Source organism: Equus przewalskii, chromosome X (assembly GCF_037783145.1).
Source record: "Equus przewalskii isolate Varuska chromosome X, EquPr2, whole genome shotgun sequence".
In the NCBI taxonomy this organism is placed as follows: Eukaryota; Metazoa; Chordata; class Mammalia; order Perissodactyla; family Equidae; genus Equus; species Equus przewalskii.
The window spans coordinates 124,142,337-124,164,618 of NC_091863.1; the positions used below are offsets into that span (position 1 = coordinate 124,142,337).

At 41.3% G+C, this 22,282-nt stretch overlaps 3 protein-coding genes across 7 annotated transcripts in view; 1 reads left to right on the forward strand and 2 right to left on the reverse strand.

Moving 5' to 3' along the window:
• Window positions 1–1,494: 1,494 nt before the first annotated feature.
• CMC4 (C-X9-C motif containing 4) lies at window positions 1,495–9,524 on the reverse strand. Of its 4 annotated transcripts, none has more exons than XM_008507727.2 (3): window positions 9,386–9,524; window positions 2,407–2,474; window positions 1,495–1,865 (listed from the first exon to the last, which is right to left on the reverse strand). In XM_008507727.2, the coding sequence occupies exons 2-3, from the start codon at window positions 2,462–2,464 to the stop codon at window positions 1,720–1,722; spliced, it is 204 nt and encodes a 67-aa protein (XP_008505949.1). In that variant the 5' UTR covers window positions 2,465–2,474; window positions 9,386–9,524; the 3' UTR covers window positions 1,495–1,719. The 4 variants fall into 4 exon arrangements, with proteins under 4 accessions (XP_008505949.1, XP_008505951.1, XP_008505950.1 ...); XM_008507729.2 differs by lacking the exon at window positions 9,386–9,524 and adding an exon at window positions 3,494–3,546; XM_008507728.2 differs by lacking the exon at window positions 9,386–9,524 and adding an exon at window positions 3,393–3,530.
• MTCP1 (mature T cell proliferation 1) lies at window positions 3,609–9,525 on the reverse strand. Its single transcript, XM_070604658.1, has 5 exons — window positions 9,386–9,525; window positions 4,364–4,515; window positions 4,075–4,245; window positions 3,942–3,993; window positions 3,609–3,856 (listed from the first exon to the last, which is right to left on the reverse strand). The coding sequence occupies exons 2-4, from the start codon at window positions 4,466–4,468 to the stop codon at window positions 3,946–3,948; spliced, it is 324 nt and encodes a 107-aa protein (XP_070460759.1). The 5' UTR covers window positions 4,469–4,515; window positions 9,386–9,525; the 3' UTR covers window positions 3,609–3,856; window positions 3,942–3,945.
• Window positions 9,526–10,048: 523 nt separating this feature from the next.
• BRCC3 (BRCA1/BRCA2-containing complex subunit 3) overlaps window positions 10,049–22,282 on the forward strand; it is a 98,310-nt gene continuing 86,076 nt past the window's right edge. The window contains exons 1-5 of one of the 2 annotated variants that reach the window (XM_070604651.1): window positions 10,049–10,259; window positions 10,930–10,946; window positions 11,796–11,850; window positions 16,532–16,651; window positions 21,088–21,175. In XM_070604651.1, coding sequence (XP_070460752.1) covers window positions 10,137–10,259; window positions 10,930–10,946; window positions 11,796–11,850; window positions 16,532–16,651; window positions 21,088–21,175 — 403 coding nt within the window. In that variant the 5' untranslated portion in view covers window positions 10,049–10,136. The remainder of the gene's footprint in view (window positions 10,260–10,929; window positions 10,947–11,795; window positions 11,851–16,531; window positions 16,652–21,087; window positions 21,176–22,282) is intronic. The other variant, XM_070604652.1, reaches the window with a different exon arrangement.

The following is a 22,282-nucleotide window of genomic DNA, read 5'->3' on the forward strand; positions in this document are numbered from 1 at the left end:
TGGGCTCTCACCAGACACCAAATCTGCCAGCACCCTGATCTTGGACTTCCAGCCTCCAGAACTGCAAGAAATAAATGTCTGTTGTTTATAAGCCACCCCATCTGTGCTATTCTGTTACAGCAGCCTGAATGGACTAAGACAGGGACGTAACAATGTTTCTGCTCTTGCGTGGAAAAGTCATCTCTTTTTCTTTTTTGGCGGGCGGAGAGTGGAGCAATGGTGGTTCTAGCACCTATTTGAGGAAAGCAAATGGCCTGTTCGATACTGTCCACCCACTACCACTGTATGAAGTCACTGACAACTGCTAAAAGGCATCCTCCAGCAGCCTTGTATTAACATCATCAGGATCCGCAGTAATGTTTTGATTATAAGGTTATAAGGAGTAGATAAACCACCTAAGAATTCTAATTCTGTTGCTGCCTAACCCAATGACCAATGATGTGTTTTTTTTTTCAGTTCTCTCATGATAAATTAGGAGCTGTTAAACATTACAATAATTTCTTTTTTTGAGGAAGATTAGCCCTGAGCTAACTGCTGCCAATCCTCCTCTTTTTGCTGAGGAAGACTGGCCCTGAGCTAGCATCTGTGCCCATCTTCCTCCACTTTATATGTGGGACGCCTCCCACAGCATGGCGTGCCAAGCAGTGCCATGTCCGCACCCGGGATCCCAACCGGTGAACCCCAGGCCGCTGAGGCGGAATGTGCCTCGCTGTGCCACTGGGCTGGCCCCTACAAGAATAATTTCTATGCCATTCCTACCACTCATTTTACTCTGCATTATCGGAAATGCAACAGGCATGGAGTTGGGTTAGAGAAACCTTTGACTTTAGCATGTCATTAATGAAAGGTGTCATGATTGTGACACTGGAGGGGTGTCTTTTCATCTAACATACCTCATATGATTTTAGTTTTATGAATGGTACTAGTAGTCTGAACTCAAATGCTAAAGAGAAATCATTAACACCTGTATCTAATAGTCTTAAGACTACATCTAGTACTCCTATGTGTGTTTTTTCCCAACACCACCAAGCAATTCTCAGTGGACAGTGACTGGGTGTCCTACAAATTTGTTTCAGTTATGACACTATCTACCTGGAGTTAGCGTCAGATCTCACAGGTTAAGTGCTCAGTCATACAACATACCCCGACTTCAGACACCTACTGCAAGTCCAGGGACGACTGATTAAATCATTGGCTGTTGGTGATTAAACTCAATCTTCTCCAGCCCTTCTCCCTGGAGGTCGCCAGTGGGAGGTGGGGGTGGGGACTAAAAGTTCCAACCCTCTGATCACCTGTTGGTTCAGCTGGCAACCAGCCCCTAGCCACAGGTTACCTAAGGGCTTTCCAAAAGTCACCTCATTAACATAACAAAAGACACCTTTATGGCTCTTATTGGAAAATTTCAAGGGTTTTAGGAGCTCTGTGCCAGGACTGGAGACAAAGACCAATGATATATTTCTCATAAGTCACGAGGTCACAAGTACCAAACCAAAATTTTTCACTTGGCAGGTTTATTTTAGCAGCTCAGTTTCATTACATTCTACATATTTAATATAGTTACATGTCTATCTGTTCTGCATAGATGGCATATTCATTAACTTTTATAGTTGACTTTTTCATTTAATATTTGCTGCTACCTGGCTTGAAGAAAGAGTCAAGAGGATAAATAAAACTCGCTTGGTGGAAAAGTGGTGCAGCATTTAACTTCTCAGCAGAACTTTACTTTGATATGGACTTCAGTGTCAGCCTTTCGTCTTCTTTTTCAAATCCTGAACAGATGAGAGATCTTCCCTTAGGATACCGAGCACAACACTTACGCAGTTCTTTGATGACAGCCTGACACTTAGATTCCATGTAGTTGTTGGCTGAAAAACAAGACAGGTAGACCCTAGTCACTGTTGCCTTTAAGAGTTAATCGCTGACTCTGGTAGCCTGAATTCCACTTGTATTTCCCCCCTCTTCTACCCTGATTGCTTTTAAAAAGGGAGTTGTTACCCACAGTGAAGTATAACCAACCCATTTAAAACTAGTCTTTGTGAAAAAGGACTTTGCTCAGTTTAGTAATTCTCAATGCTAGGTACACATTAAAATCACCTGGTTAGCTTTTTGGACAGTCTTACCCAGACTCCACCCCCAGAAAGTCTGATTTAATTGTTCTAGGCAAGTTTTTAAAGCTCTCCAGGTGATTCTAATGTACAACCAGGACTGCAAATCTCAAACTTAGATTACATCATTTTTTATTTTCAGCATCTTTGATAATACAGTGAGGAAAATCTTCAGGATAATCACAGAAATATTACATTCTGAGAGGAGTTAATATAGTTTGCTGATAAAAAGAACAATTGGTCTCTTGTAGTTAGTTCACAGACAAAGTGGAAAAATATAAAAAAGCATTTAACATACTACCTTGTAAACACTTCTGTATTTCACAGGCTTGTTTCTGGCACGGATCCTTCTGCGGCATATCCAGAAAACTAAAATAAGAAAAATGATTTTTATTTTGTCTTTTATCCATAAAGAGTTTAAAGCCTCTTTAGATGGACTTTTCTTCTGAGGCAAGCAGTATGCACTTACAATTGCTGGAAAACAATTACATTAAAAAATACTCTTCCCATTCATAGGATGAATCAACTGTATTTTTATAATATCCATTTCATTCGATTTGGAAGATATAAGTAGCTTTACATGAAAAAAGAAAACCCTTGACTTCAACTCATGTTGAATATCACACCAACATTGGGCTACAGGAGCCGACTCCCGACAGGCCTGCTCACTGCCCGGCATTATCATTCACAGAACCACCCTTGCTAAATGATAAACTCCTTGAGCCTTTTTCCTTATTACTCATGTATAACATGGGGATCATACCTACCTCAAAGCATTGATGGAAGGATTAAGTGTGATAAAGTATATAAAGTGCATAGAATAGTGCTTGGAAGGCAGTAAGGATTCAATATATGGTAGCTGTTAATCTCAAGACTTAAAAAAGTAAAACCTTACTTTTAATATATATAAGCTGTTATGACTATTTTAACTCAGGAAATTCTTTATCAGGTAGTAAATACTTTCCTAGGAATCAGCAATATTTGGTGTTATCACTTCCTGAGAAAGGTGCTAGTTAAGCAGCTAAAATGTTTTTTGGAGCTTACAGAAACCAACTTATTTAAAATATCTGTACCCAGAGAATGAATTTAAGTGCCCACGATTTTGATCAGCAACTTCTAACAATTTGAAGACACAATTTCAGAAAGGAAAAAGGCACAGGAGCCTTTGTAACTAATTTCATTAATGCAAATAACCTCCTTTTTTTCAGAGCCCCCTAAGTTCTCAGTAGATCCAAGTTAGGTCAGTACTGGGATGGGAAACACTGGAGCAAAACCTAGGATATTTACAGGATGGGAGAAGGAAAGGCAGGTGAATTGCTGCAGGGCAAATAAGCGACAAATAGATGTTGATGCTGCTAGGAGCTGCTCTCTTCTCTCTAAATCAGTACCAAGTCCTTGGTGATCAGGGCATCTGTTCTGTAGCAGGTGCTGACTTTTGTGGGATTCATCAGATCCCAGTTCCAGCTGATGATGTCCATTAAAGGTTCTATGGCAATTTCCAAAGGAGTCAATTTCAAGTTACGTATCCTGACTAAGTGCTTTTGTTGACTTGCTTTCTGCCTGTGTAACCCTCTCTCTGCGGTTCCACTTGTGGTGTTCTTCATGACCCTTCCTAAACTTCTGTGTTCTTGAGCAGTTTTTCAACCCACTCCCTCCCCCAGGCCCACAGGTGGGTGTACTGCAGTGGTGGATGAAGTGATTGCCATATACTGAACGGAACAGAGGAGCATATCTTCCTAGAATCCCAGCACCTGGAAAAAAAATTGATCATTAAAATCATCACAACCAAATAGAGTGAAAAAGAAGAGGGAACAGGGAAGAAATAGAAATACATACCAGGTTAATCATCAGGCAAAAGCTTAAGCAACAGCTCCTGTACTCCCCTGACCTGTCAGAAAAAGAAACGTTTATAGAGTACTCTGTTATAAGAGTCCCAATACAATGGAAAACGATTAAGCAACATATGTACCATTAAATGATGCTGGATCTGCCACAAGCGAGAGTTGTTATCCATGTAGCGCTCCTCAGGGTAGAGTTGCCACATGAGAGGTAGCTGGGAGGTAAGAAGGTGACTTGGCCTAGCTGCATCACCTAAGGGAACCTGAACTTGCTGGACTCGTGCCCTTAGGAAACTTGTCTCCTAATGGAAAGAAATGATCAAAAATAAAACCAAAGACTTTAGGATGTTGAGACTGGTTAGAAACCAAGTTGCTTGAAAACAAAATCAATAAAGAAATAAGCAAAATGTAAACAGTTACCTCTTCCACGACGGCCACCCACGTGCGCTGGTATTCGTCCCGGTAGATACCCTCTTGGTGAACCCAGAGGTGATCGGGTGGAGCCCCCACATCCTCTCCTGCCATTCTGGGCTTTGGGTTCCAATTCTAGCCCTGCTTTTCTCCACCTACGCCTGCAGCACCCGCGCACAGGACACAGGTGTGACTTTTTGGGTTTGAATGAACTCACCAGTGAGCAAGGTGACCTGGTACTAGCAACCACCAACCAGAACCAAACCTCACATATGTCTACTTGCACAGCCTAAATAGAACAGAAGACATCTGAAGTTCCCTGCAAGACACTAAAGTGACACTCAGGCACAACCTCGGGTAATGCTAATTTTTGACTGTGAAGCACTCAAGAATTTGACTAGGTGAGTTCTGTGGAAATGTAGGACTAGCACTACAGGAAGCTGGGCAGTGGTCTCACAGTCTTTGCATTCACAAAGGAGTATCTAACAAAATGTAGTTAGCAACAGAATATGCACAGGAGGGTTCCTAAGGGCACACTTATTTGGGCAGGAAAGCAGTATAACAGACACATGCATGCCATATTCCCTAGGTAAAAGCCCGTTCCAAGCAATTTCCATTTTAAAAGGTAAGATTGTGAAGGTCAAATCATGTGCACGGATTTCTAAATTGAAATTAAAAGTTTGTTTTAAGGGGAAACGACCTATTTATCAGTTTACTTAGAAAGGTTACTTATAGTGGGTGGGTATTTCCAGAAGGAGGTTTTCATGTTAGGGAAAATATTTAAGGTAGCTTCATGAAACTTTTGAGCTGCAAGAGACTTTGGGGTTCATGGTGATTCGGGGCTGAGAGCCAATGATAGTTATCTACCTAGGTCTTTGTTTCATTTTCATAATGAGGACTTCATGGGAGCCCATTTTTCCATAGAAGTGTGGTTTTAAATTCTGATTTCCCAAGTCAGAAGGCCAGAAAAGCCCCTCTGCCCTTTGAGAGGTGTAAAGGAAGCACACCTCCCGGGCAAACTTTCCATATTGTAGACTTGGCTTAACCCTGTAAAGATCTTCTGCCTAGCCCTGGGTCTCATTTTAAGGCCTCACAATAACTTAACCTGCATTTTGCAAGAATGAATCTTTTGGACTCAGCTCATAGCAAGATGGCATGGTTTCACTGTATTTATACCTTTGGCAGAGCACTGATACAGCATTGGGGGATTTGCTCCACAAAACAAAAGCCTCCTGTTCTTATTAGGTGGCTATTAAATGGGAAAGGAACTGCAGCACAGCTTGGGAAATTTTTAAACCCTCAAAATGAGATTGTCAAGAGCAAACTGAGATGCCAGAATGCAGCATGATGCAGCCCAGGAGAAAGTTAGCCAGAAAGAACTAATTGAGCTAAACCAAACCCTCTTTTTAAGGACAACAACCTGAGTCTGATTTGTTTTTTTCCTTAACACTATTAGTTTACTTTCTCTAAAAGGAAAGTGGAAAATATTTTTTATAGACTTAAGAAATGGTCTGATTTTAGTGAATCATTTAAGAGCATCACAATTGCTTTGCCCATTGTACCCTGAGTGGATCTAACTCTGAACCCATGGTAAGCTCCCACCTCATAGGGCTCTCTCTTTTCAAACTTACCTAAAGTGGAACCTCTTCTCCTTTAAAGAAATCCTGATTTCTCTCAATGGCAACACCACCTCTCCTGATCCTGCAGACTCAAAACTTAGGAGTCATGTTGGACTTCTTCCTCTTCTTCAGTCACTACATCCTATCTGTTAGCAATTCCAGCAAGCACCACTACCATCGTATTTGACACAAACTTTCCCCCAAATACCAGGCTCTTTTCTAGCTCTGTATCTTTGCTCTTGCTTTCCACTTGCCTCCGTAGGCCTCTCTGCCTATCTCAGTACTATTATAGCAGAGTGCAGGTGCCTGCCTTCTCCATGAAATCTTCTTGCCTCTTATGACTACGTAGCGTTTACGTGTAAACTAAAGCTGTTTTGACCTCAAATTACAAATTGCCTTGCATATTTGCTCTGCTTATTTCACAAGGCCTGTCTTCCCCAAAATACAGTATTATAAGCTCCTCGATAGCAGAAATGATACAGTACTGGGCACCCTAAGTCTCAAACACTAATGAAACAATGTTCCTGTGAGTGGATGGATATGTATGGTGAGTAGAGAGGGGAAACAGATGGTCACATATACATGTGTATACACATATACATATACATTGATTCTCTAGGTGTACTATAGAGCTATGCGTTATGTTTTTCAAAGCCATTTCTTTTCCATTTAGCAGATACAAGTGTTCTACCTCTCCCCTTCCCCAGGCCTTTGAAAAGGGGGAATACAAACAAAAACCCAGGGAATACTAATGTCAAAATTAAATATATTAAAGTCTGGATTTCAAGTACAAAAGAAGTAAGGCCATTTTTTTTTTAAACTAGAAATCAAATATTAAGGGTTTCAGGACCATCTCAACTTCACAGATGGGTCCTAGCAACAACCAACATATTGACATTTAAATTTGTTCTTGAAATGGCAAAATTTTACTGGTTACACTGACATTAATTGGAAATAATTCCAGTGGACTAAAGGGCAAACAAATTGGAGATAATGGTCTGAATTAGTATGAATCACCACAAAGAGGCCTATGAGTCACTAGAAAATATTGTCAGAAGAAAGACAGCATGATGTGCAAAGGCCAACAGGCTGGGCATTGGCAGGATGAGCCTGGGAACAAATCCCAGCACACGACCCTGGACTTGGATGTGCTACCACTTGGAGATAGCATGGCGACTCAGTGAAAGGAAACTGCCTTGATCAAGGAACTGAAAAGCTGCCATATAAGCATGAACCAACAACATCCTCAGCAGAGAAAAGCAAAGGCTGAGTGAGCAGGATTAAGAGCAAAGTCCACAAAATCACAGGCTGTATGAATGGAACACCATTTCCCTAAATGTGATTCTTGTAACACTTGCCTGTAACTTTTTCCTTGGTCAAATAAGTTTGGGAATCTTGTAGAGTCATAAAGCACATTAGCATAGTAAAAGCTCTGGCAAGTTATGCAGTAAAGAAACTTTACTTTGTTTAACATTTCCCAAATGTATTTGACTAGAGAATGTTTTTCTGCACATTACACTTGTTCACAAAATCCAGGACCCCTTGAACCAAGATGAATCTCTTAAAGCCTCAAGATAAACTTAGGTACAAGGTACAATACAATACACAGAACATAAACCTGTTCCACTCAATTCAAAGACAACTACCAACTGCAAATTCAAATGAATTAACAAAACTGTTTATATAGCTTTATCATCCATGAAGGCACTAGAAGAGATTGTCCCCATGGGGGTCATCTTGATGCAACAGCCAGAGACCACACTGGCCTAGATAGACTATTTCTTAGTAAAGCATTTTGTAACTGATGTTTTAAATGGATGATATACAACACAGAAGGGCTTCCTTAGGCAGCAATCTAAATAAAACCATTATTTTTCCTTTACAGAATGAATTATTTTGTGTCCTTTTTCCAGGTGTTTGAACAGTTTTTAAACATTAGTCAGTTGAATACACTTATTTTATTTGAAGTCAATTAATAAAGTCATCCAATTACAATGGGTGAAGTTACCAAGAACGCAGGCCCTGGAGTCAGTCTTGCCTGTGTATGAATCCTGATTTTGCCACTTACTAGCTTTGTGACCTTGGACAAGGTAACCTCTCAGACAACTGAGAAAACAACTAAAAAAACTGAGGTGTAAAATGAGACTCAAAGAACATATTGATATTATTCTGCACTTATTCAACACTTCTTATATGTTTTATATATATTGACTCTTAATATTTACAATCACCTAATTAGATGGATACTACACCCTCACTTAAAGATGAGGGAAGTAAGGCACAGAGAAATTAGGTAACTTGCACAAGTCACACAGCTAGGAAGTTGCAGAGCCCAATTCCAATTGGAGCAGTTTACATACACAAGGTATACAAATGCTTAGTAGAGTGTCTAGCACATAATAAACTTGCCATAAATGTTAATAGGTTTTTTTTACTCCAATTAAACATTTAGAGCTGTAAAATGCAGCCATGAGTATTATAAAAGTTAGAGAAGTCATTCTGGAATATGAGATTGACTAACAAGAACAAATAAAAGGTGTTTACCTTTTTGAAGGTGCCTAAAGGCCCTTTAAATACTCAAAATATCTCATTACCAAACATAATAAGGAGAAGAACAGCCATCCTTGCCCCATCAGGGCAGGACATACTAGCCATGAACAGTACATAACTGAAAATAATGTATGGTGTGAAACTGAAAGTTAAGAGAAAATTTAGATGGATCCGATGTAATTGCACACTTGAAATTTCACCCAAGCTTCATCATTATCAAAACTAATCATGGAAGGATGTGCCATGTGATCCCTAAGCATTAGGTAAAAATGGAAGTTGCTGGCTTGTCTCATAGATAGTTCCACTGCATGTGGGCTCTATCTGTGGGGAAACTTGGGTTGGAACTGACTTGGGAGAAAAGAGCAAAGCATCAACACCTCTTCAAGTTAGCACGTTGGGAATGTTCCCTTTCCAGTACTGCCTTGTCTGCCTGGCTTCAACAGTATACAGGGAATAGAAAACCAGATCAAAGGAATATAAATACAGATAGGCTGTGGACACAACAGGGCATGTATTTTTCTTTGATTTAGAATCGTTCCTAAAATCCACGTGTAACTCCTAATCTTGGGAGTTGGAGGATCTGTACTTTTACCCATGGCACGTTTGGCACACCTTAAAAGAAAATTATATATAATTTTACCACGTCTCATATGATCAAGACAAGGAGAGCTGAGGAAACTTGTTTTGTGGATATCTGCTGCGATACATCCGACCTTGAAAAAAACTGAAGTCCTCAATTCCCCTTCCCTGTATCAAGCAAACAGATACCTAAAAAGCCTTTGTAGAAAGTAGCAGCAGCCAAGCTTAAGAGTGATACTTTTTCAGATACAGTATAGCACTGTTTCTGCAAGAGGTTACTCACATGAATATAATGTTTCTTGGACTAATTAATCCGCCTCGGGAGCAGCGAGGCTAAAACTTGCAGGTTTCCCACCCCGGGCCACTCAAGCCGGGATCGGGAGGTGAGCCCGGGGCGAGCCAAGGGGCATCCCGGGCCGAGGTCACCCGAACCGAAGTTTTGAGGCGCGGGCCGGCAACCGGAAGTGGTCCAGGGAGAGTTGCACGAAATTCAGGGGCCGTAACTTGGAAACAAAACAAAATAAAATAAAACCTTAACTGTCTTAGGACCGAATTTCAAAGGAGCATTCCCCTGACTCAAGAGGCCGGCGCACGCGGCGATACCGCCTCAAAGGGCTGTCCCCGGAGCATGTAGGCCGCGCACGGCTCTCCTCAGCTGGCGGGCAAAATGGGCGCCGGCACTCGGGAGGCGCCTGCCCGGCGGCCTGGGCGCCGCTCAGAGACCACGTCGGCCTGCGGCCCGAGAGCGCCGCCTCCCTGCTGCCCCCGCCGCCCGGCCTGACGCCCCAACCGCGGCCGGCCACCGCCCCCCGCCCCGACAGCCACGCCTGCCCCAACCGGCACGGGCGTTTCCCAGGTGCCGCCGGGCCGGCCCCGCCCCCGCGCCCCAAACTCCGCCCCCGCGCGCCCGCCTCGCGCTTGCAGCGCCCCGCCCGCGCTCCCCAAGCCCCGCCCCCGCGGAACCCGCGCTCCAGAGCACCCGGTTGGCCAGGCCCGACTGGGCCCGAAGCGGACGTGAGCAGAGTCGGACCAAGATGGCGGTGCAGGTGGTGCAGGCGGTGCAGGCGGTTCATCTCGAGTCGGATGCTTTCCTAGTTTGTCTCAACCATGCTCTGAGCACAGAGAAGGAGGAGGTGATGGGGCTGTGTATAGGGGAGGTGAGTAGGTCAGTCACTTAGCCTGGGCGGAACCCTGCTGAGTAGTCCCAGCGTGTCCCCGGGGTGGGTGCTGGTAGCGCCCAGGGCTGCGGAAGAGGCCATAGGCAGCCCTAACTTAGATTCCTGGACAGATGCTTTAGATGGTCCTGTCGCGGGGTCCCCGTTTCCTCTGCTCGCGTTATGCTGATTCAGCCTCCCACAGGCCCCCAGCGATCCGCATAAGCCTCTGGGGGCCCTTCCTATTTCTATTTCTCTTTTAGTCTGTGGCTTTTCTTTAGATATGGAGTTGCCACCCCACTGACCAGAACGGCAAGTCAAGCCAGAAAGACATAGTATAGTGAGGACATCAGTGTATTAGGAAGCAGCTGACCACGATCAGGGCCCCCTACCTCACCTCCAGTCTTCCCTCTAGGAAGCATTTTAAATGTATCAAAGAACCTAAGAGGAGAGGGTTTCAAAGACGCAAAAGTTTCTGCTGCGTTAAGTGTTGCAGAGAGGCGAAGCAGGATGAGGAAATACTGCTTAGTTGTTTACAATCCAAAGTGAGAATTTTCCAGTCTTTCATACTGGTGTACAGGAACACACGACCTAATTTTCATATAATCTGCGTCTATCTATATCAAATAAGCATAATGTGATCAATAATGTTTTCTGCTCTTTCCCACTCTAGTTGAATGATGACACAAGGTAAGACTATATTTTTGTTCACTCATATCTCATAATCTCTATGTCATTGTTAAGTAAAAATTATGGTAATTTTGGCAATATTGTGTAGGCATTGTATTTTAAGTTACCATTATGAGTCCAGAGCTCCCTCAGTAATGCAGTTTGAATTCCACCCCAACCTTGAAGGTTGCTTCTCACCTTACTTCCTAGTAGGAGGATTTTCAGTTGAGATATGTATGACCTTATGTGAAAACTATGGTTGAGGGAACCAAGATCATGAGTGAACCTGTGAAAGCTCTTATAAGTAGTATTTTGTTGACTGATTTGGTGCTATTATTTTCCATGTTGTTGCTTGATATGTTTTATGTTCTCTCTCCCCTGAAATGACAATGAGATACTGGTAATTTTCTTTGCAACGGATAATGCGCATATTAAGAGACATTTTCCCCTTTTGACTCACTCTTCCATCTAAATTGTCCATAGCTTTCTGCCTCCCCTTGGAGGGCCCTACAATGATCTCAGAAATCCCCAGTGGCTTGAATGCTTGAGGTGGCGAAAGCTTTGGGTTTCCTTTATTTAAACTTCAAAGCATAGCAAAGTATGTGCTTCTCAAGCCCACCTCCTTAATACCCAGGATTCTTGGAGTTTAGCTTGCCTGTGAAAACTTTATGCACACAACCACTTACGCATGTGTCCCAGACTGCTTCTAGCAAATGTATGAGCACAGCTCTAGTTTCAGTTTACTTCTCCTCCTCTTCCTTTGTTTCTGCTAAGGTCTCATTGTAAAAACTGCTAATCATGTTATTTTCCTTTAATACCTTTTTATATTCCAAACCTCAGTTCCCTTTTTTTCTAATTTATCCCCAAAAGGAGTGACTCCAAATTTACATATACTGGAACTGAAATGCGCACAGTTGCTGAAAAGGTATGTGTGCTAGAATTTTGCATGATGGAAATTTGCAGTTGAGGAGGGATTTCTATACTCTGATGATCTCAGCCAGGGATTAATCCAGTTTGTCCAGGCCCACATTTGTGGTTGGGTGGGGTGTTCTCTCTGGTAAAATCAGACGAAGAATCTACTCACTAGGAATTATGGACCTAATTTTCCATTTGTTGTGAATTATTACTCCTTGATCAAGATGAGTAGTCACTGTCAGCTCTTCTCCTTGTTGTCATCTGCCTGTTTTCTGGCCCTTCTCCCACCTTCCTTGAGACTTTGGCTGGTTCACATCATTGTTATCTCTTTATCCCAAGTCTCAATATCTACTGGGGCAACCCCTCTCTTCTTACAGGCCAATTATCCATAGCTCATAGTTCTTAGTCTACCTTGACTTTTCTCCTGTCTGCACTCCCACCCCGCCTTTTCTGGCATGCTCTATCTAGCCTTTATGGTCTAGTATAATGCTTCTCAACCTAATTGTGGTATAGGACCAGTTAATCTTTTTCCAGTATGTTGCAGGCCAATGCTTTTGTAAAATACAATAAAAATAAATTACATCCTCTCCTCCCGCCAAGCAGATGATCGAGGTGTTCAAGGCTATCGTAAACAACTCCATCTACTTATTACTCCTAGTTACAGGCTTCTCCATGTTAACAACTTTGCCTCCTTTCTTTCCACGTCAAGGAAAGAAGTCTACTTCCTGTCCAGAGCAGCAGCTTCTTCAAAGACCTTGCTTATCAAATGTCCTGTCTCTCTTTCTAGTCTTCAGCCTTTTGCTGTCATCTGGCTCTTTTCCGTTAGGATACAAATGTGCTTAAATTACTCTCATTTTCAGAAAGGAGAAAAAAATAACTTCTCAATCCTCTATCTTCCTGTAGTCACTACTCTTATATCCTTCCTTTAATAGCCAGACCTCTTGAAAGAATAGGCTACAATCATTACTTCTTTACCTTCTCCAGTCAAACCCACCAAGGTCCCGTTTCTGGTTCTACTTCTCCAGCCACCTCCTCATTTCTACATCAGTGATTATTTCGTGGTGCTTATCTTAACCTTTTTTCTCATAACTCTGAACACTCATGGGATTTTTTAATTTGTTTTGTTTTTGCTGTGTCTCCCTGTTCCTCCTCCTTCCCTCCCATCCTTTATGGATTCTTCCTCCTCTGCCTCTGCCTCTGCATTAAATATTAGTATTCTCCAAGTTTCTGGCTTGGTCTCCTTCTCTTCTCAGAATGCCTTCCTGGGCAACATTACCTTCCCTATGGCTTTAGCTGCGACAGACATTGGGGTTAGACAGATCTGTCTTCATATCCTTTCTCTGATACTGTGTGAGTTTGGGCATGTTACTTCTCTGTGAGCTTCACTTTCTTTATCTGTAAAGACAGGGATAATGACAGCCATCAACCTCATAGTGTCGTTGGGAGGGTTGGATTTGGGTAATGTATGTAAAACACTCATCTGTAAAATGGGTGTAGCAATAGTACCAACCTCAGTGGGTCATTAGGAGAGTTAATTAAGTTAATACATGAAAAGCACTTTTCCAAGTGCCTGATACATGGTAGGTAGCCAATAAATATTGGCCATTCTGACTGTTGTTGTTGTTAATTCCCAATAGATGCTAGTATAAATTATCCCAAGTTCCACAACTTCACATTCAACTGCCTACTGGACATCCAAGTTTAGCTAGACACAGGCATCTTAAACTAACAGGTTCAAAACTGAACCTTTCCTCCTCTTCAAACTCACTTCTCCAACATTCTCCTGTGACAGTAGTTCCCAGGCCTGGCTGCACCTTGGAATCACCCGGTAATCTTTACAAAATTCTGTTGCTGACTCAGTTGGTCTGGGGTGAGACTTGGGCAGCAGGAAATTCTAAAATCTCCTCAGGCGATTCTAACGTGCAGCCAAGTTGGGAACCACTGCCTGCCGTTCAGAACCATTAAGCGAGATTGCTTTCATATTTGTTTCCAACACTTCATCCCAACTGCTTCTACCTTATTTGAGGTTATTATCACTTCTTTCCTCGAATTCTGCACTAGCGTCCCCACTGGTCTCCTTACCTCGAGTTGCCATCCTCCTGCTTAGGATGTGATCTTTTGAGAACCTAAGTCTGATATACCTCTGCTTAAAATTCACTGGGTTTCCCATTACCCTTAGGATGAAGTCTCATTAGTGAAGCATTCAGGGCCCTTCATAATCTCATTTTAGTTTATCTCCTTACATTTCTTCATGTTGATCCAAGTTCTAATCATGAATAGTATATTATGTCAGTTTCCAGATTATGCTGCGCTGTTTCACTCCTTGTGTCTGCTGGGTATTATGCCTGGATTTCGTCCCTCTCCTCTGCTTGACTAACTCCTTGTCTCTTGCAGTTCAGCCCAGGTGCCATCTGACTCCTTTAAGGAACCTCCTCTGACCTGTAGACTAGTTTAGATAGCCTCCTCTGTGCTATGCTGGCTCCTTGAGCAGATCTGTTACAGTGCATATCTGTTGTCTTAGAGTTGTTTACCTGTCTCTCTTCCTGGATGTGACTAGTGTATCCTGTTTATCTTTGTATACTTAGGTTCTCATGTAGTGCCTCATATATAGTATGTACTCCAAATACGTGTTGTGTGAATGAACATACATCCCCTGCAATTGGAAATTAGTGTTACCTGCCTGTGACCCAGGGAGAGCCATGCCAGGGGATGCACACTTTCTGTAAAGGGCCAGATGGTAAATATTTTTAGCTTTGCAGGCCATACAGTCTCTGTTGCAGTTACTCAGCTCTGCCACTATAGTGCAAAAGCAGCTACAATACATAAAACGAATGAATGTAGCCAGATTTGTTCCGAGGGAGGCTGGGCAGGCCATAGTCTGCCCATCTTATGTGACTATGACCATAACAGTCTGTTCCTCAAGCCCTTTAACTACCTGTGGCTTTTAGGGACATCTTCTCAGTCCTTTGTGGTCTTAATTTTTGCTAGTTCTCTTTTGTTTCTCATCTATTCCTGGGCTGGTCTCACCATCCTATCTTGAACTTCTTTTGCTCATTCCTCTTAGGCACTGAAATCTTGTCTGACTAGAGAGAGAGAAAATTCACCCTGGGCATCAACTCTTACTAAAATACATTCCCAATCTTACTGATGTAACTTTATTTTTCAAGAGTCCATGCCCTCGTCTTGAATTCTGTGTCAATCCGTACCTTCCAAATTAGATATTAAACTTCATGAGTTCACTGACGTTATCTTTTTAGTTAGTGTTCGCATGGCATACCTTTTTCCATCCTTTTATTTTTAGCCTTTCTGTGTACTAATATTTAAAGTGTGTCTCTTATTAGCAGCATATCATTTTAAAAAAAGATCCAGTCTGATAATCTTTTTAATTGGAGTCTTTAATCCAATTACATTTAATGTAATTATTGATATATAATTTAGATTACTGTTGTCATGCATTTTAATTCTATGGATATTTTAAGCCCCAAATGGCATTGTTATTACTATTTTGTGTTTATTCACATATTTTATTTACCCTTTACCGTAGTCTTCATTCCTTCCTTCATATCTAGGATTTTCCTTCTGCCTGAAGAACTCTTTAGTATTTCTGTGCTGATGAATTCTTTCAAGTTTTCACATCTGAAAATATCTTTATTTTGCTTTCATTGTTGAAAAATGTATTCTTTGAATCTAGGATTCTTGGTTGGCAGATCTTTTCTTTTTGCATTCTGACGTGTCACCTGTTCTCTTTAGGCTTTCACTGTTTCTATTGAGAAGTCAGCTCTTTGTCTTGTTGCTCCTTGAAAGGTCAAGTGTCTTTCTAGTTCTGCTTTTGATTCCCTTTATTATGTACTCTCTGCCTGCTAAACATTGTATGGTTGCTGGGGATAAAAACATAGCTAAAACATGTTCCCTGCCCTTATGGAACTTATGTTCTAGTAGGGGAGAAAATTATCTCAACAATAGCAGCAGTGTGTGTGTATATTATTAAAAAAGTAATATGGGAGGGGAGAATGATTAATTCTTTATAGGATGAGCCAGGAATTTATAGGCTATAAAAGAGTTCACTTCATGCCCTGTACATTTTCAATCTAGCCTTTCTTAGCCTTACTGTCTGCCATTCCACCTCAAGTTCTGTATTTAAATCAGTTGGCTAACTTGTCTCCCAAACATCTCACTCACATCCATTTGGTATCTACAGAAATTCTGTCTATACACGTGTGCACATGCACAGACACACACATGTGGAGCAATCAGGAAATAGCTACACTCGTCTGCCTTTTCTATAAAGACTTTTTTCCTAATCGAAGTGACTCCTTTCCCTTGAGCTCCTGTACTTACTATTGATTTACTACATTACATCATGTATGACACTTAATCCAAGTGTCAGCACTGTGACTTGGATTGTTGTGTGTGACAGTTTTGCACATAGTTGTAAATCAAATGATTATTAGTTGATCATTCAAAAAGTCCTTCCTTGATCTAAATATTAGCCTTTATATTTTTGTTGTGAAATGTATGTATTGAGGTTAGATGTCCTTTATTTGAAACATTCCATTATTCATGAGAAAAATGTCACTTTTCTAAAATGGCATCTTTTACCTGATAATGTAACATAATGCAATTCTGTAATTGCAGGGAGAGATGTTATTGGAGGGAGACAGAAGTAAACATTTTTGTGGATTTTCCTTTAGGTTGACACCGTCAGAATTATTCACATTCATTCTGTCATCATCTTGCGACGTTCTGATAAGAGGAAGGATCGAGTGGAAATTTCTCCAGAGCAGCTGTCTGCAGCCTCAACAGAGGCAGAGATATCCTTATTGGTTGATAAGAAGCTTTTATGTGCTCTGGGGCTTCCAGGCCAGGTTCCTCTATTTGTTGCCTTAGCTTGCTTTAGGAGATTTCAGAGGTTTTCTTCCTGGTGACTCTCCCAGTTTTCATATTTACCCCTTAGATCTAATTGCTTGGTTAATCAGAATTTCTCTCCATTTCTCCTTTTGAGTGGCTTTTATTGGAAAAATTAGGAATTTCTAACATTCTCGCTCTTAAAAAATCCCAGGGTGAAATCCTGTGACAATGAACTCTATGGGGAGTTTCCTCCTCCTTCCTCCCTACTCCCCCTCTGCCCATCTCCAACCTCCCCCGCCTCCCGCCAGTTTTCCTAATATCATTTAATTTCTAGGCCTTTCACTATCTTGGTCTCTATCCTTTGGAGAGATTCTCTTTTGAGGCTGCCTCTCAAAAAAAATGCAGTGCTGAGAACTGAATGAAATATTCCACATGAAATATAACCAAAGAATGATCAAATGGGACATTTGCTTCCTGTGATCTTGATTCCATACCTCAGCTCTAGCAAATTAAATTTGCATCAGTGGTTTTGGTAATTTATTGTTCTTTTGCATTAAGTTAATCTTGTAGTCAGTTAAAAAGTAACTTTTAAAAATAGGTAGTACACATGCATAGTACAAACTTTAGAAGGCACAAAAAGGTATACAAAGTAAGTATTACTCTCCAATCTCTGCACCCCAGTTTCCCCATGGTCCCTCCCTGGACGTAACCAGGGTTATCAGGTTTTCATGTATCCTTACAGGTGAATTCTGTGCATAAACATATGAATATTTCCTTTTTTTAAGTATTTAATACATAGGATAGCTTATGACATTACCTAACAGTGTATCTAGACAGTTGTCCACATCAATATATGGAGATGCTTCATTCTGATGACTGCATGATACAACCCTGGATGACTGTGCCATCCTCATGCAGATATTTAGGTTGTAATCTTCTACCGACAGTGCTGCAGTGAATAACCTTGTGCATACTGCATTTCACAAATGTGCGCATCTATCTGTAGGATCAATTCCTGGAGTTGGAATTGCTGGGGCAAAGGTTATAGGCACTTCTAGCTATAGCTGTTTTACCAGTTTCCCTATAGCAATGTGCAAGAGTGCCCATTCCCCTACACCCTTACAAACATTGTGTGTGATCAAAGTTTTGTTTTTGTGCTACTAGGCTCTGTAGATCAAAGTTTTGGATTGTTGCCAATCTGATTGGCAAAAAATTTTATTTCCTGCAATTTTAATTAGCATTTTTCTTATTATGAGTAAATTTGATCAGCTTTTAATTTTTGAGTCATTTGTATTTTTCTCTGAATTGTCTGATTATTTCCTTTGTCCATTTTTTTTCTTTGTTTTGAGGAAGATTAGCCCTGAGCTAACATCTGCTGCCAATCTTCCTCTTTTTGCTGAGGAAGACTGACCCTGAGCTAACATCTGTGCCCATCTTCCTCTACTTTTTTTGTGGGACACCTGGCACAGCATGGCTTGACAAGCAGTGCATAGGTCTGCACCTGGGATCCAAACTCGCGAACCCCTTGCCACCAAAGCAGAATGTGCAAACTTAACTGCTGTGCCACCAGGCTAGCCCTGCCCATTTTTATATTCATTTGGAAATCTTTTTTGTAATAATTTATAGGCACTGTATATGTTAAGAAAATTAGCTCTTTGCGATAAGGATAGTGATTTTTCTCAGCTTATTCGTGGGGTGTGTGTGTGTGTGTTTTCCCAATCAAATTGTTTTGTATTTTTATATGGTCAGATATATCAGTTTCTTCTTGTGGTGTGTACCTTTTGCTTTTTTTTGTAACTCTTTATTTTGAAATAATTATTGATTCATGGGAAGTTGCAAAAATAGTATAGAAAGGTCCCTGTACCCTTCACCCAGTTTCTCTTGAAGGTTACATCTTACATAATTTACAGTACAATATGAAAATCAGGAAATTGGCATTGATACAATGTGTGTCATTTTATGCCATCTTGTCACATGTGTACATATATGTAACTACCATAGCAGTCAAGATGCAGGACTGTTCTACCACCATAAAAATCTGCCTCATACTTCCCCTGTATACTCACACCCACCCCCTCACCCTCACCCTGCCATCCCCTGACAGCCACTAACCTGTTCTCCATCTCTATAATGTTATCATTTCAAGAATATTTGAGGGGCTGGCTGGTGGTGTAGCGGTTAAGTTCCCATGCTCCACTTTGGCGGCCTGGGGTTTTCCGGTGTGGATCCTGGTGTGGATCTACGCACTGCTTATCAAGCCATGCTGTGGCAGGCGTTGCACATATAAAGTAGAGGAAGATGGGCTAGGATGTTAGCTCAGGGCCAATCTTCCTCAGTAAAAAGGATTGGCGGTGGATGTTAACTCAGGGCTGATCTTCCTCCAAAAAAAAAATTAATAAAAATCTCAATCACAACCCTGTATAATTTTCAATATTGAATATATTTTTAAAAATGGAATGTTTGATAAGTGGAATCATATTATGTGACCTTTTGAGATTGGCTTTTTTTACTCTGCCCCTCCCCCCATTCCTACCCCTGGCAACTGCTAATCTGTTCTCCATCTCCTCATTATGAGTTGGATTTTCCCGCTGCTCTGCATGCCTGGTAATTTTCGATTGGATGCCAGGCATTATGATTTTCCCTTGTGTGCTGGCTACCTTTGTATTCCTCAACATCTTCCTGAGCTTTGCTCTGGGGTGTGTTAAGTGACTCGGAAACAGTCGGATCCTTTTGAGTCTTGCTTTGAAGATTTGCTGCGTGACACCAGAGCAGCTTTCAGTGTCAGAGTCATTTTTTTCCATGACCCTGAGGCGAGACCCTTCTGAGCACCCTGCCCGAGGCCGCCTGAATTATGAGGTTTGCCATTTTGGCCAGTGGGGGGTGGGGCAGCCACTAGTCCCTGTCCTGCTGTAGGGCTGGGCATAGTTAACCTTTCATCCTTTGGGGGAAGGGAGGGTTCCTTTCACGGCCTCCCTCCAGTAGTTTCCTCACACACTTGTGCTGATCGGTGGTCTGCAGATTGCTTCAGCAGGACCCCCTGTGGATATGCAGGGTTCTCTCCCTCTGCTGCTCTCTTCAGTCCTTTCCTTCAGAAACTCCAGCTGCCAGGACTCTCTGATCCATTTCCTAAACCCAGAGTATCTGCTTGCCTCTGCTTCAATTCCCCTTCCTGCTCTGTGGCCTGAAAGTTCTCTTAAAGGGCACACCTTGTTTGTTTCCTGCCTACTGGCCTTGCTTCATGTATATTGTCCAGTTTGTTTATTTGTTTCAGGCAGGAGGATAAGTCCAGTCCCTGGTCCTCCATCTTAGCCAGAAGCAGAAAACCTGTTCATTGGCACTTAAACAAACAAAAGCAAACTTTGCCAAAATAAAATTCCCAGAATGTAATTGTATAAAAGATGTTTATTATTGTGATTATATATTATGACTTCAAACTGGAACTTTCTCAAAATGGGGGGATGGCGGGACACACATTACAGTGACTATCTGTTAAGAATTTACTACATGTCAGGCATGATGTTGAACACCTTGGATGGATCACCTCATTTACTCTTCATTGCTGTGTGAAGTGGAATTCCTCCCAGTGTGTAGTTGAAGACATGGGCTTAGAGAAGTAACTTCTCTTGGCATTTGAAAATAAGAAAATTATTTACAAAGTATTCTTTCTCAGACTTAGTTGTATAGAAAGGATTATTTTGTTTTAATGTAAGTGATCTGCAGGAAAACGAATCAGCATTTCACCTGATAGCAGCAGCAGTCTCTGTGCAGCAACACAAGTGACAGCTTTGTGTCTCCAAGTGGAGTTCTTATCTTAAGTTAGAGCCTCAGATAGAGTTATGGGAAATTTTTATATGTAGAAAAAAGGAGGAACATATTCTTTTGGAGGATATCTCTAGACAAATGGGGAGACTAAACTGGGAGTCTTTGTTCGTTTAGTCTCTGAAACCACCCTAGTTGCTGTTGTTGACATTGGCAGCCTGCCAGAGAGAAATCAAATGAATTTTTAAAATCATATGTTTTTTTCAGTAATGGGAGTAGGATGGAGCCAGAGAGGATAGAAGATTACTCAAATTAATAATGTGACTTCCAAAGATTTAGATAAGCTTCTTTTCATATAGCACAGTGATTTAAGTATTTGAGTGATCAAACCTTAGTGAAATTGGATTAAGAGGATGTAACAATATACAATAATGGAAACAGAATGGATTCTATTTAAAAAAAAGAAACACTTTTGGCTTTACATGGGAAGTCTGAGAAATTCTGGGCATTGACCTTATTTCATTCTTTTGATGACATTAAATTGTAATAGGTTTATTTTACACCTCAGGATACATTCTGAGCCCTCATTAGCATCACAAATTTTGTTCCCATAAGATGAAAAATACCTTGACAGACACACAGGTTGGCTGAACTAACAGGTCGCCCCATGAGAGTTGTGGGCTGGTATCATTCCCACCCTCACATAACTGTTTGGCCTTCACATGTTGGTAAGTATTATGGGCTTGCAGTGTTTATTGTTCTTAGAATTGAATATTATTTTTCCTTCTCCATTACATGGGCTATGGCTATTTTAAACCAAAATTTAACTGTCCTTAAGCAGCTGCCCTTATTTTTATTTTGCTATGTTTTAAAAGTAATGATTGGGGCCGGCCCTGTGGCCGAGTGGTTAAGTTTGCGTGCTCTGATTCAGGGGCCCAGGATTTCGCCGGTTTGAATCCTGAGCGCGGACATGGCACCGCTCATCAGGCCACGCTGAGGCAGCATCCTACATGCCACAACTAGAAGGACCACAACTGAAAATACACAACTATGTACCAGGGAGCTTTGGGAGAAAAAGGAAAAATAAAATCTTTTAAAAAAAATTTTCAAAAAAAAAAAGTAATGATTTATGTCATGTTGATTGTTTTTAATAGAGATAAAATTTCAGCACTCCATTTTGACCGTATTCAGGAAATCAAGGCTAACTAAAGCCTGACAATTGGCTGGTACTCAGAAAAAAAAATGAAACTGTAACTGAAAATTGCTGATTGTTGAATATCACTGTCCAGTACACTCCCATTCGGAAGACTCAAAGGTGTGAAAAGTGCAATTTACAAAATTGATGTTTACAATCTCTGTTTAACACGTATTCCATTCTAGCTGTTGGAACTCTCAACCTACCTCCTCACTTCTCTAATCAGTATAATGTAACAAAATTGTTTTCTCTTTTTTTAGCTTTAGCACTTTTCCGAATCATGGTTGGGTGTTTTGGTCTCTTGAGAGAAGTAGAATAACTTCACTTGGGGAAAGTTAATTAACATTCTTGAGCACTTAACTATGTGCTAATGGTTTACAAATGTTTTCTCTAATCTTTATGGTAACCTGTGAATTGAAGATCTTCACAGCATTGTACTGAGGGGTAAACAGGCTCACAGGGGTTAAGTGGCAGAGCTGAGGCTTGAACCCAGGTGTCTCTTCCAGGTCTGTGCTCTTTCCACTGTGATGTTCTGTTTCTAGTCATAAGGGCTTGAGTTGATAGCAGATTCTTTATTCATCTACACTGTGGTATGAATGCCAAAAAATCAACAGCACTGCAGTCTCAGACTTTAAAGATA